At 46.0% G+C, this 15343-nt stretch overlaps 1 protein-coding gene across 11 annotated transcripts in view; it reads left to right on the plus strand.

Moving 5' to 3' along the window:
* The window catches only part of RAVER1 (ribonucleoprotein, PTB binding 1), a 314850-nt gene extending 300227 nt beyond the window's left edge, over window positions 1-14623 (plus strand). For all 11 annotated transcript variants that reach the window (XM_085654428.1, XM_085654429.1, XM_085654430.1 and 8 more), the window contains one exon: window positions 10713-14623. In XM_085654428.1, the coding sequence (XP_085510554.1) occupies window positions 10713-10859 (147 nt within the window). In that variant the 3' untranslated portion in view covers window positions 10860-14623. The remainder of the gene's footprint in view (window positions 1-10712) is intronic.
* The last annotated feature ends 720 nt before the right edge of the window (window positions 14624-15343 follow it).

Genomic DNA, 15343 nt, shown 5'->3' on the forward strand with positions numbered 1-15343 from the left:
AAGATTTAAAACACGAGGAAGTGTTTAACATAAAATAATTGGGATGGGTATTCCCGACCTGGCAAACCTCCGCCGATCAAGAAAGCTGGGTCAAATGCAGGACATGCGAAAAAACAGATCATGGCACCCACATTCAGGACCCCATGTTTATAACCAACAATTAGCAAAGAGTGGACATTCTATGTTCCACAATTACATAATATCTATCTACTAGAGCAGAACGTGCAGTCCTGGACCCACCACATTCATGTGCAGTGAGCGGTGCATAGCAGCAATGAGTTAACTTTCGATTATGCGACACTGACTGGAATATAGTAGCGCACTTGTGTGTAGCGAGGACATTGACCCCAGAGCATAATCAGTCACGGCAACAGACCCCGGAGTGACGGCGGCCTGGTAATGTGGGCTCTAGAATCAGGAGCGTGTGCGCACCATAGTAACACTAACGACTGGGCGCAAAACCCATTTTTTTTCCACCTGTGCGGGGAAACTCTGGTACGCCCTACACCAGGCGACCAGGCGCGGCCCCAGCGAGACACCGGATATACATCATGTGCTTCCAATTAACGCGTATTAAGCAATTAACCAACCACTTAACCACAGTATTTAAACCGTCCGGGTTCTCGCCACACTCTACCGACGGGCAGACCGAGATGACGCTGGGAGATGGAACGGCTGGAAGCGCTGAATTCAGACAGTAAGAGTGTGACTGCCACAAATGTTTGCCAAGATGTAACTTTGCTTCACCTTTTGTTGAGAAAGTGTGTGTGTGTTTTGCCTACACTGGGCATACAAATATATACTTTTTTTTTTAACTGCACAATAGTGTATGTTGGCCCTTGAGTCACAGCCCTGTGGATGCACAAACAGGCTTTGACCCTCTGTACCTCTCCATTGCAGAAAGTCACAGTAGGCCCTTCCACCCTCGCCCTCCCATGGAGCAAGGAGGATAGTATTTTAGTGTAAGAAGCGTACTGCAATCACTTCATTTGCTGAATGACGCATATACTTGCCACGTGTCTCATAAAGACCACACCACGCGCGCAATAGTTGTGATGTTGCATGAATGGCAAAGTTTGCCACTTGAAATATACTTACTCTTCTGGTTTGTATGTCTTTTTTGTCGCCTTTTTTCCTATAGAATTACTTACACTGGTACTAAACTGATCGGGGAGCTTGATGCCCACAGCCCCCGTCCCTCTGGTGGTAGCTGCGAAAAGGCTGCTCCCATAGTTAGAAACCCTTTGGTCCTGATGAATGCTACATACCCTACGGGGACACGAATGTAGAAACATGTTGACCGCACTTAACACGGTGAAGGGAGAGTAACGTCCCAGATCACCGTTCACCTCTTTTAATACCATGCATTTGCTCCCTGAATAAATACAGGTTCGAGGCATATGAGCTGCAGATTATACACTGTGCATAGATCGCCATCTGGTGTTGGGCCCGGATGTTTGCAGTTTGTTTTTCCTCTTGGAAAGTCTTTGGAAGTCACGAGTTCGGTGACTCCTCCTTTGGTTCGTATTGCGCATGGGCTTCGGCTCCATCCTCAGATTGTTTCTGCCATCGGGCTCGGATGTAATATTTCGCGCTCCGGTTCCGAACTTCCCAGTTTACTGATCGACGCACAAATCCTCGCTCATCGAGCTTCTTCAAAGATATAAATCATCTTACTCATCTTCTCTTCGGCACTTCTTCGATTCCGGTGGTCGACGGCAGCCTTCGGGCCTATTCCGGCTCCGGTCTCGGCTGATGGAAAGAACTCTTTTCAAGAAGTGCCCTCGATGTGGGTCCAAGTTTCCCCACACCGATCTCCATGAGGTGTGCAACCTCTGCCTCTCCCCAGAACACGAGGCAGAGACTGTCCCGCCTGCAAGTCTTTTCGCTCAAAGAAGACCATTCTAGATCGACGAGCTAGACTCAACATGGCGCACTCCTCTACCTCCGCTCCAGTCGACATCTTCGGGGACGACGTCGAAGCTCCGGGACAGCAGGACATCGAACAGGAGGACGACTACCTCGTCAGCGCTTCCGAGGCCGACGACTCAGATGTGGAGGACATCACCCGGGCGCAGCGGGTCGTGAGTACAATTCCCCCTCCCACGCCGATACCGAAAAAGGCTTCGGTCACACCTTCGCCTCCGGGCCTAGGCAAGACCAAGGACACTGCTTCTCACACCCCACCTTCGGGCCCGGTAAAGAAGCCTATTAAGCCTTCCGGCAGCTCAGGCTCTAGCCAGCTGACCACCGGTGCCGAGAAACACCCTTCGGCACTGAAGAAAAAATCGGCCTCCACCTCCACACCGAACCCGGCGCCTAAGCCTTCGGGGTCGAAACCTGCCCCTCCAGCGCCGACCAAACATCACAAGACCCTCGGCACCGACACTCCTGTGCCAAGACCTTCTTCGGCACCGACCAAAAAAACGAAGGTTCCAAGGAAGCACGGCTTCGACAAACCTAAAAAGCCGTCGGCCCTGAAACCTTCGGCGCTGACCGAACAACCAGTGTCACAGGAGCTTTTCACACCGGATCCTTTGCAAAAAACCCTCACCAAGGATCCAAAGACTGGCCACTTGACATTGTCTTCAAAAAAGAGACACTTGGACAAGCCAGCTCCACCTCCACCTCCAAAGAGAAAGGACATTGCTACCTCTCTTTTCAGTGTGCCTTCCCCACCTCCTCCTCCACCCTCTCCACCTCCACCCCCGCCACCTCATCGTTCCCCCACCTTGTCTCCTGTCCCAGACGATTTGGGGGACCCTTACTATGATCCAGCAGATGTGCCACAAGATCCCACCCCTACTGGATCTCCAGACCCATGGGATGATTATAACAATCCGGACATCCCAGATGTCCCACAGGATGACCTTTATCCATCTAGGCCATCCCCTCCTGAAGATTCCTTGGGTTTTCACCATTTGTTACAACGAACGGCACACTATCACGGGGTGGAGTTACATACCGACCCAGTGGAGGAGGATTTTCTCCTAGACACCTTTGACGATACACATAGGTCCACTGCCTATGTTAAAGGGTGTAATTAAACATGCCCCTGAGGTTTTTAAAGACCCAGTCAGGGCCAGGGTCCTAAACCCTCGGATAGAGAAAAAATACAAAGTCGCCCCCACAGACCCTTCTTACATTAAAGGCCCTGCACCATTAGACTCCCTAGTGGTATCTACAGCTAGGAAGCGCTCAAATTCTCAGGCGTCAGGCGAGGCGCCCCCACCTGACAAAGAATCCAAGCTCCTAGATGCGTCAGGGAAGCGCACTGCGTCACAAGGGGCCAATATCTGGCGTATTGCCAATACGCAAGTACTGTTGACCCGTTACGACAGGGCGCATTATGATGAGTTAGAGACCATCATGCACCATCTCCCTAAAAAAGTACAAGACTAGGGCTAACTAACTTATTCTAGAGGGAAAAACAATAACCAATACCTCGATACGATGTGCCCTAGATGCGGCAGATACAGCCTCCAGGGCCATAAACACCAGTGTCCTTTTCCGTCGCCATGCCTGGCTCAGGGTTTCAGGGTTTAAACCAGAGGTTCAAGCCTCTATATTAAATCACCCATTCGACCAAGATCATCTATTTGGCCCTAAAGTAGATGAAGCCCTCGAAAAAATGAAAAAAGATACAGACACGGCGAAATCTATGGGAGCCCTGCAAACACAGACTCCCAGGCGCTCCTTTCGCCGTTCTTCCTTTCGGGGCAAGGGCAGAGGCTACTCCTCGGACAGTGCATCCACGTCCTATAAATCCCCTCCTCAATCTACCTTCACGAAGGGTTATCAAAGGGGCGGATACAGAGGCAATAACAAGGGCAGAGGCAAAACAAATACTGCCCCCTCTGCCACACCTCCTGCCCAAGGACTTTCCCCCGCTCCCTCCAGACCATTCCACTCCGGTCGGAGGCAGACTACAACATTTCCTTCACGTCTGGGAGACAATCACCTCAGACAGATGGGTGACACAAATTATTCAGTCAGGGTATTGCCTAGAATTAACATCGACACCCCCCAACATTCCACCCAGGCACCGCCCTATGTTGCAAGAACATACTGCGCTACTAACACAAGAGGTGATCTCCTTCCTGCAAAAATGAGCAATAGAGCAGGTCCCCATAAATCAACAAAATTTAGGGGTCTACTCCCTGTACTTTCTAATTCCAAAGACAGACAAGACCCTACAACCCATCTTAGATCTCAGACCTCTAAACACCTACATTCATTCAGACCATTTTCACATGGTAACCCTCCCAACAGGTTCTTCCACTTCTCTCCCAGAACGATTTTCTCACCACTCTGGACTTGAAAGACGCGTACTTTCACATCCCAGTACACCAATCTCACAGAGTACCTCAGGTTTGTGGTAGACGGACAACACTACTAGTTCAAGGTGCTCCCGTTCGGGGTAACAGCACCAAGGGTTTTCACCAAGTGCCTGGCAGTAGTGGCTGCACACCTCAGAAGACAGCACATTCACGTCTTCCCCTATCTGGACGATTGGCTGATAAAAGCCACGTCCTACCAACAATGTATGCAACATACTGCCGCTACGGTCCAACTACTTCACCAGCTAGGTTTCACGGTGAACCATCAAAAATCCCACCTGGTACCATCACACACAAAACAGTATCTCGGTGCCACCATAGACACCTCAAAAGCCATAGCCTATTCCAATCCGGCCAGGATTGCAAAAATACAAGTGCTGTGTCAAAAATTCCTATGTCAACACTCTCTCCCAGCAAGAGTGTTTATGCAGCTCATAGGAATGATGGCCTCTTGCATCTTTATAGTGCCCCATGCAAGACTCCAAATGCGTCCACTCCAAGAGTGCTTGGCGCGCCAGTGGAACCAGGCCCAGGGACAACTGACAGATCTGGTGTTGGTAGACGGTCGCACCCATCGCTCTCTGCAGTGGTGGAACACCATAAACCTTTCCAGAGGTCGACCGTTCCTGGACCCGGTCCCACAGATAATCCTAACAGCAGATGCATCGCTCTCCGGCTGGGGAGCTCATCTGTTACATCTCACAGCACAGGGCACATGGACGCCGCAACAGAAGTTACACCACATCAACCATCTGGAGTTACTGGCGATCTTCCTCGCCCTAAAATCCTTCCAGGCGCAGATTTCAGGCAAGGCAGTCCTCATTCGCACAGACAACATGACTGCCATGTACTACATTAAAAAACAGGGGGGCACACACTCTCCACATATGCTCTGTTAGCACAGAGCATATGGAGATGGGCAATTCCACAAAAGATTTTTCTCCTAGCCCAACACGTCCCAGGAGTACAAAACACCGTGGCAGATCTGCTGAGCAGACAGACACAGCAGATCCACGAGTGGGAACTTCACCCACAAGTTATTCACCCGTTCTTTCAGAAGTGGGGGCATCCACACATAGACCTATTCGCCACCCACAAAAACAAAAAATGCCCAAGCTTCGCCGCCAGATATCCACACCCATTGTCCGAAGGCGATGCGATATGGATGAACTGGTCAAACAAATTTGCATACGCTTTTCCACCTCTCCCACTAATTCCATTAGTGGTGCGAAAGCTACAGCAGCATTCCCTAACTCTGATCCTGGTAGCTCCAACATGGGCCAGGCAACCGTGGTACACCACACTGCTAGAACTCTCTGTAGTACCACACCAAAAGCTACGCCTCTCGCCATGCCTCCTAACCCAGAACCATGGAGAGATCAGGCACCCGGACCCAGCTCAGCTCAACCTTGCGATCTGGCTCCTGAGGTCCCAGAATTTGGATACCTTAACCTTCCCCCTGATTGCATGAACATTATCGGGGAAGCTAGGCGCCCTACTACTAGGGCGTGCTATGCAGCAAAGTAGAAAAGATTTGTTGTTTACTGCCACAACAACGCAATCAATCCTTTAAATGTATCCATACAACACATTATATGTTATTTACTCCATTTACAAAGGTGTAACCTAGCATATACTTCCATTCGGTTACACCTCGCTGCAATTGCTGCCTATTTACAAAATAGGCAGCACCTCTCACTTTTCAAAGTGCCTGCCATCAAGGCCTTTATGGAAGGCCTCAAAAGAGTAATTCCACCCATAGTGCCACCCTCACCTGTTTGGAATTTGAACATAGTTCTCACACGGTTAATGGGACCCCCTTTCAAACCATTACATAAGTGTGAGCTGCAATTTCTCACATGGAAAACAGCTTTTCTAGTGGCCATCACTTCCCTCAGAAGAGTTAGTGAAATACAGGCACTCACTATACAGGAACCTTTTCTTCAGATGCATCACAACAAGGTTGTACTCCGCACCAATCCCAAATTTCTACCCAAAGTCATTTCTCCATTCCATTTAAACCAGTCGGTAGAATTACCAGTCTTTTTCTCGCAACCCCAAACAGTTGCGGAAAGAGCCTTACACACACTGGATGTTAAAAGGGCTTTACTTTATTGCATCCAGAGAACACAACCTTTCAGAAAAACCAAACCGCTATTTGTTTCCTTCTCCCCACCACACAAAGGCAACCCTATTTCCAAATCAGGGATAGCTAGGTGGATTGTAAAATGCATACAGATTTGCTACCACAAAGCAAAACGAACGCTATCGGTTCCCCCTAAAGCCCACACTACAAGGAAGATAGGGGCTTCTATGGCTTTCCTAGAGAACATACCACTAGATGACATCTGCAAAGCAGCGACATGGTCAACACCGCACACCTTCACAAAACATTACTGTGTAGATGTGCAAACCAAGCAACAGGCTAGTGTGGGCCAAGCTGTACTAAAAACACTGTTTCAAACGACTGCAACGGATGCCGGTGGTCGCCTCTAGGGTTGGGTACTGCTATGTAATCTATGCACAGTGTATAATCTGCAGCTCATATGCCTCGAACGGAATATGCTACTTACCAGTATGCATCTGTTCTTGGTATGTAGAGCTGCAGATCTATACACGCCCACCCGCCTCCCCGGCTACCTGTATCCGTTCCAGTCTTATCTTATTTAGATACAATACACATGGGTTTCTTTACTGTTACTACTACGCTCCATCTTTCCCTGCTGGCGAAAAACAATCGGAGGATGGAGCCGAAGTCCATGCGCAATACGAACCAAAGGAGGAGTCACCGAACTCGTGACTTCCAAAGACTTTCCAAGAGGAAAAACAAACTGCAAACATCCGGGCCCAACACCAGATGGCGATCTATGCACAGTGTATAGATCTGCAGCTCTACATGCCAAGAACAGATGCATACTGGTAAGAAGCATATTCCTTTATTGACACATGTAATGGTTTTTAGATCACCTTTCACGGGCCACCACTTACCTTTAGAAGTGCATCCCTGTCTCCAGGAGTATGCCCACCCTCTATCAAACGAAGTTTTTAGAGGGCGAGGACAGTCGATGATGAAGCATGACACCGAGCGGTGTGTGAGGCCAGTCCGTTACTTTTTATGAGATGCCCCCACTGGTGATGCATCTCAAGATAACTCTGTAGGAACCCATACTAGGGGCAGCCCATTTTTGTGTTTATACAACAAATGCTTAACACTACCCTCTGATAAAGCCACACTGCTTGCCCACAATACCACAAGGTTCTAGCTACTTTGATCTCTGCCTTCCTTTGGGGTTCTACTGGGCTTTGTGCACACTATACCTCATTTTGTAATAGGTTTTTACAGAGCCTGCTTCCTACAATGACGACTTAGAACTTGATATACAAAATTCCAGTCTGCTTGATAACTCCCATGTGACCGAGCTGGACTCCCTGCATGGGCCCGCAATGGAAGCAAGTTCTTCTTTTGCAGTGGTAGTTTTGTGGACAGCTGTAGTAATAGAATTACAGTCACACTTCGTTGAGACTAAAACAAATGTTCTTAATGAAATTTTGCAGCTTGTGCCTGCACTTTCAGCGCTCTTGCTTCCATTTAATGACACACTCATGCATACGTTTATGACTGCCTGGCAGAAACCATATTGTTTCCTCCTCTTTCAGTCAGCTCATCGGTAAGCAACATAGGCTGGTGACTAAGATTGTCTTACCAAGTATCCTACTCTGTAGAGACTTTGACCAGAAAAGTGAATCCTAATTAATTTCTGACCAATCCCCCGGGGAAATAGGATTGATGTATATGGCAAATGCATGTATTCATCTGTTGGTCTTGCACGGAGTTCGATATACAGTCTGTCTGTTCGGCCAGTAAACACAAACTCTTTTGGACATGGTCAGCAAGATGTTGGCGGTCCTGGAGAACCTTGGTCTTTGATTCAGGCAATCTATAGCATGTATTGGCAAGGAAGTCTGTACCAGTGTTCTGCTTTCTCCATCTTACCTGTCCCCTTGCTGGCGTCTGAGTAGCAGTCTCCCTTCCGCCCCGCCCATCTTTCAAGCTATTTTCACCAGGTGGTGAGTCTAGGCCCGCCCGTCGCTTTCCAGTTCCTAGCTATCTACCGCTTGGCTAAAATATAGGCAAGGTCTTGGAACTTTCCCGTCACCATGTTTTTGGCTGTGTGAGGGAACCATCCCAAGATGAAATGTTCTGGGGTCGGCGGGAGTTCTTTGTCGATCAGGTCACCTACTTGTCTAATTTCCCCCCAGAATGTTTGCTATGTGGGGCATCTCCAGAACATGTGGAGTATGTGTGCCTTTCTCTGCACCTTGGGCAGGCTGCAGAGTCCGCGCCAAAATACCTCATGATGCGAACCGGCGTTAAATATGCCCTATGCAGCACATAGTTAATTCATTTGAAGCACGCATTCCTTCTCAGGTATTTGTTTACAGAGGTCCTCCTCCCACTGTTTTCGCAGGCGCTCCAGCGGGGCGCTTTGGGACTGTTGACCCCTTTTAATCCAATTTCCCCATTAACTTAGAATATTTAGGGTTATCTCCGGTGCCCAGGCAGCAGCAGCTTTCCTAGCTAGTGAGGCTGCAAAGGGCCCAGGATTTTCAAAGATGCCCCCTGTGTGGATTTTTCCATTAAATCCCACACTGGTATCCATGTGGGTTTAATGTGCTGAGAAATTTGATACTAAACTTCTCAGTTTTCAGTGTAGCCATTATGGTGCTGTGGAGTTCGTAATGACAAACTCTCAACACCATATACTCTTAATGGCAGCACTGCACTTACAATGTCTAAGAATGGACTTGGACACTGTAGGGTTACAGGGCTCATGCACCTGTACCCTCACCACTGGTATAGTGCACCTAGCTAGAGGGGTGACTGATCTATTCCAGGGCAGTGGGTTGTAGGCATGGCACACAGGGATGTGTGCCATGTTGACTCTTCACTTTGTTCTGCACCAAAACACGCAGCCTTCAAAGGCAGTGGGTGAGTGTGAAGTTACAGGGCCTCTAAGGGTGGCACAATAAGTGCTGCAGCCCTTAGAGGAGTTCTCTGGTCACAGTGCCCTGGGTACCTATGGTACCATTTACAAGGGGCTGACCTGTGACCAGAAATGTCAATTGGGTTTAGGCTTCAATGCGGTTTTAGGGAAAGAACATAGGCCCTGGTTACCTGGTTAGCAGGAGCCCAGGGCACACTCGGTAAAGCACATCAGCTATTCAACTCAAAGCACATTAGCAATTCAACAAAAAGTGGGGTCAACCATGCAGAAAGAGGGCAATTTCTCACACTGGCTGATCAGTCTGTCCTTAAGCTGGCCACTGTGTATTCAGAATCTGTAAGCGGACAGTGGTGGTGTATGCTTCACTTTTGTGTTGTGGGGTGCAATTCCCTGGGGGAGGTGAAGATCAGAGGCCTCTGGTCTTCAGTGGATGGCCGGATCCTAATCAGCCTTCTGGAGATATAGGCCATCCCTCTATTCCTGAAGGGTTTTACTGCAGTGCACCAGACATTGGCTGGTGCAGTTTCTCAAGGACACCACCACCACCTTTCCAGACAAATTGGTGCTGACTATTCAGGCGATCTTCTTACCAAAAGTTGTTACTCATTTCCACTTTAGGCAATTGATGACTCTGCCAGCTTCCTTTTGTACCCATACCCCTCTATAGAGGAGATTCGCAGTCGGATAAACTTCACAAGCTCTTCATGTTTTTATATAGATCATCCCAATGACCATATAGTGGACTATCAGCTCTTTGTGGGGTTTTCTGGAGCAAAGACCGGAAAGGCTGTACAGTAGAGGAACCTCTTTGGGTGCATAGTCCTCTCCAATGAGCTCTTCTACTTCTGGGGAACCTAAGATGCATTTCACCAGGGCCAAGGCCTATACCACTGCTTTGGCACAAGGTGTATCAGTTCAATATCTTCCAGGCTGTGCTGTGGACGTCTGAATGTCTACTAAGCATTACTGCCTCACCAACCAAGTCTGACTGGGAGGACATGTTGACTGCTCAGTTCATCCGGGTGTTTTGGTCTGAGCTGGGATTGATGCCTTTCTCCTCTGATTGACCAGACTTCGGGTCATAAAATGAAGTGGGTAGGTTGTATGTTGCCTATGGGTTTTCTAATGTCATGTGTACAGGTACACTGCTATTGTGCATTGGTTACCAAGAGTTCCGAGCCTGACAAAGGTGGAATGTTCAAACATGTAGGTCTGTCAACTATGCCAAAGCAAAAGCACTGTGGTTAGATGCAAGTCATTTTTCTTCTCCTTTATACTTCCAAGAATGTAGAGCTGTAAAAATAAAAGTATGTATGTGCTTTTACAGGAGATGTAGTTTCATGATGCGCTGTTCTCTTTCTCCTAGACACCAATTGGAGGCCAGAAGCGTGGCTTTTCTCATCTCATTCCCTCACCAGAACCCAGCCCAGAAGGGGGATATGTTGGACAACACTCGCAAGGTCTTGGTGGGCACTATGCAGATTCCTACCTGAAACGGAAGAGAATATTCTAATACGTCCACCCTGGAAGCACTATGTTTCAGTGTCTGTTTTGTTATTACCATGTAATGTGTTCTTGTTTTTTTTTTATGTTTGTCTTGATGCTTTTATTTTTTTTAACTGTGTGGGGGGAAATGACCAAGGCATCCTGCTGTGTCGCTAATAGTCAAAGCTCACGACACAGGCAGAGCTGTGCCTTCCTAATGGATATTGCTGCTTTCTGTGGTTTATTTTTTTATTTCTTATTTTTTTAGATCCTGTTGACTTTCTTGCCAAAGACCAAATTGCTGTAGCACACCACATTTTGTAATCTACCAGTAAGATAGACCCTTGGACCACTCACTGTGTACTCATTGACTCGGCCTGGTTAAGTGTCATCGTTTGCTAACCGTGTTCTGTACAGTGGAGACTTGAGTGTTGGAGCATGGGTCGTTACTCAGCACTCTTGACAGTCATTGATGGGTTACTATCGGTAACTACTTTAGAGTTTTTTTATTGTACTAGGTGGAGTTTTATTTGGCAGTATCTGCTGTGTACCCGGTCATGTAATCCTTTTACTGACGCTATTTGGCTGTTTCTGCCTCTGACTAGGAATGGCTGAAAAGCAGCATTGTTGCAGGCAGTGGCATCTCAGTGGGTTGTGGTGCAGTGCTTTATCTACAGTTTGGCTGCACTTGGTAGATCTTGTCAAAGACTGAGCTATTGGATTTTTAAAGGGTTATTGGTTCATTGACAGTTGCTTTCTTTCAGATTCCATAGCTATACTTAAAGCGTCCACAGCTCCTTCTTATTGTCTGTCACTGATCACTCAAAGGGTAAAGAAGAGGTTTGCAGTAAGTTCAAATTGATTTAGAAACTAAGGATAACCATTTTGTGCTAAATGTGCAGTTATCTTTCAAGTGACCCAACTACATGGGACACAATTCCTCATTAACTATTATCCTATACTTGATTGGTTCTCAGACAATGTTTCACAATGTTTTATTCAGATTTGAATTTTATAGGCCTCTTGCCGCAAAATAATTGTTTACCTGCGTCTTTTTTTTTTTACAGTCCAGTAGTCTGCCTGAAATTTGTACAGGGTAACACAGGAAGCACATTTTTATTTTGCCAATAACATTCAGAAATCTGCATGCCTCACTTAAATTCTGTGCCTTGGTCAATTCCTTCCACTTAAAAAAAAAAAAGAAACATTGGTCAACTGTAGCAAATTTGCTTGTGTTCTTTCAGTTAATCTCAATCCAATGTGAGATCTGCGTTTTCGTACTACGGTCCCCCACATGTTTGCTTTTCTTATCAGATGGATTTAATTTTTTAATTGTTGTACTATGAATGTGGATCAGTGTTAGCCTTTGGTAACATGAATGTATCTTCCTCTTATTTTCCTGATCGGGTGTAAATGGTTTTCTGTTTTCTGTTTCAATTGTAGAAGTTGCTTTTAAGGGCTGTTTTTTTAAAAAAGGTTTTAGGCTCTAGATTCCTTTCCGATCTCATGTGATTCCCTGTTCTGGTATGTATAGGAAACATAATATAACTGTTAGAGCCTATTTTTACAAATGTTGCAGGCGTTTTCTATTTTTGAAAACTATGCTCTCATTTTGGTGAAAGTTTATATAGAGCAAATTTCTGATGCATGCCGGACCAATCAATTTTGGTGGCCTTTAGCTTCCCAACAAGTATTTTTTTTTTTTTTAATTCTATATGTATATTGTCATGAGCCTTATAATCTGCAGTCTGATGCAGACTGCAGAACCTGCATGATGAATGGGAGAAGGCAGAAAGGTTCAAGCTTTTCAGTCACACCTCCCGAGAGGAAATGGAAACTTAAGTGTATGCTGTGAGGATTTCATTCCTTGTTTAAACCACTTTGTACATGTAGCTACCTATTGAAATCTCCCAAATGTACTGTACAAAAATGTCACTGTCTGTAGCTGAGAGGCATTTATTTTCTCCCGCAAACATAACTATACTACAGCTATATATTTCCTATTCTTTTGAGAAAGGCCTTTATAATTATTTTTCAGGAAATCTGGCAGTCACTGTATCCACTCATGAACTTCATTTTGGTTGCACCTATTTGGCCACTTACCCATGAGACTGCAGTATCTTCCATATATAGTGTAGTGGTCCCACCTGAAACTATAGTTCAATTTTTCAACTTCAGGACAAAATAGGTTGCTTTTTATTATTTTAAACCAGTGAAGGTTAGGTTTCTGTTTTAGCCCTTGTTTTATTAAAGAGGCTCCAATGCAGAGCAATTGGGACCTCAAATCTTTTACAGCAATTTAGAAATAGCCACATCCTGGAGTTTGCCTATGATTGTATAACCAGACAGAGGAAAATATTGAAAAACATGGGATGTTTTAAGTTATTATTTTTATAATTCTGTTATCAGCCTTCTAAATCAGATTGGCAAATATGCTGCATTTTATCAGGCATTCCCTGGTTATATGCCTGACATTTCCTACTACTTCACTCTTCATTTTAGGTTTTTATTTATTTCAGTAGAGTGAGTCTCAAAACAGGCTCTTGATATCTTAATGTGGTTATATTTTCCTTAAAATAGGAACTCTTGTGGCCCTGGCTGGCTGCATAGTAAGAAAGCAAATTCAAATCACCTAGCACCTTTTTTGTTTAGATGTTTGTTGCTTCTTGATGGTTTGAAGTTATGATGCTTGATGGGTTGACTTTCTAATGCTAGATTTTTTTCTACTGTTTTATGTGATCTGGTTTGCTGTTTTTTTTTTTTTTAAGAGTGAGAAAAAGAATTCCACTGCTTGTTTTCTTCAGAGTAAAGCGATGTTTATAGCAGTTGTTGCCCCTTTTCTTTCTTGTGTGCGATGGGGGAGGGGGAATTTCACAAACCGCTGCCTTGACTATTTCACTGTTTGGTAATTTAATCAATGTTTTTTAAAATTTGTATAAGTCTGCACAATCACTTGCTATAGTTTGGCTCAGTTATTAAGTATAGGAGCTTATTGATATAGAAGTATCTTTTTTGTACCAATAACGGCATGCTATTTTTGCCAACTGACAGTTCTGGTAGATGGGTTGACTTAGAACAATTCACTTCCACCCACAAAACCTTTGTTGCATGATGTATCACCATTTTAGCCTCTCCTAATGAAATGCTGTGACTTTGCAGCAGTTGGTTGTGGGTCATGTGGACTGTCGAAGAGGCATGATGACCACTTGCACGTCCTTGTTGACCTTACGACACTTGTAAACTGTTTTGATCACTTTGTGTGCTCTAAATGTCTTTCACTCAGTTTGGCTGGTTTTCAGAGTGGTGATTGTATTGAATGGTCTTTATAAATTCATTTTTGTTTCTTGGGTGTCTTTGCAGTTTGTTTCCTGGGCATTCTAGTCCTCACCACAGCTGGTCTTCCAAAAACTACATTTCACTCCGCATTCACATGTCTGACTATAGTATGTCCTCCCATTGTTCTTTGTTGCTGACTTTGTAAACTGTATAAAGTAGACTGTTGGGTTTTATTTTGTTTGGGGTGTGGGAGAAGGGGAGGGGGCTAAGGAAACTGGGAAGTCTGGCCAACTTAATGGGGTGGGGGCCTTATTGAAGATTGTATTGGTGCCTATTTCATATTGCAGCACATCAATGCCTGTTCTACATCACCTGGCAACAGAACCTTTTTTATGGCTATCACTGTAGGGCATGCATCCATACGGGTAGACCAATATATGGGTTCAATTTGTGAACGCAATTCTAAAAGTGTTACCTGCTGCATTGAAATGTTTTAAGTAAAATAATTTAATGAGATGTGGTTTCTTAGTGTTTTGTTTTGTGCGGTGCTTTGTTTATTCAACACAAACTATTTTAGGCAACCTACTGCAGTCTAGCATGCATAAGCTGCTTTTGTAACTTTCCCCACCTACCCTAAACACTGCTGCCGAATGGCTTGGGATGGGGAATGGAATGTGCCTACTACAGATATCAAAATTTGAGTTTGTTGTTCCTTTGTTTGCTTACCAAGTCAAAGCTTTAGAGCATGGGTACTCACAAACTTTCTCTCGGGGGCCAAATTTACAGTGTGGTTTCTGGCTGAGGGCTGCACCGGTGGGGGCGGGGCCAGTGGGGGAGGGGGCGGGGCTAGAGCAAAAAAAATATGACCATGAGGTTGAACACAGGCCCCTGCAGTGGACGCCTTCATCCACTGAGCCACCAGACCCGGTATGCACACATATCTATCTATCTCTCTCTGTTTCCCTCCCTCTCTCCCTCTCTCTCGCTCCGTCTCCCTCCCTCTCTCTATCTCTCTCTCCCTCCATCACTCTGTTTGTCTCCCTTTCTCTCTGTCTCCCTCCCTCTCTGTCTCACTCACTCTCTCACTCATTCTGTGTCTCCCTCTCGCTCCCTTTGTCTCACTCACTGTTCGTCTCCCTTTCTCTCTGTCTCCCTCCCTCTCTGTCTCCCTCTCATTCCGTCTCCCTACCTCTCTCTCTCCCTCTCGCTCCCTCTGTCTCACTCACTGTGTGTCTC

Source organism: Triturus cristatus, chromosome 4_1, assembly GCF_964204655.1.
Source record: "Triturus cristatus chromosome 4_1, aTriCri1.1, whole genome shotgun sequence".
NCBI classification, from domain to species: Eukaryota; Metazoa; Chordata; class Amphibia; order Caudata; family Salamandridae; genus Triturus; species Triturus cristatus.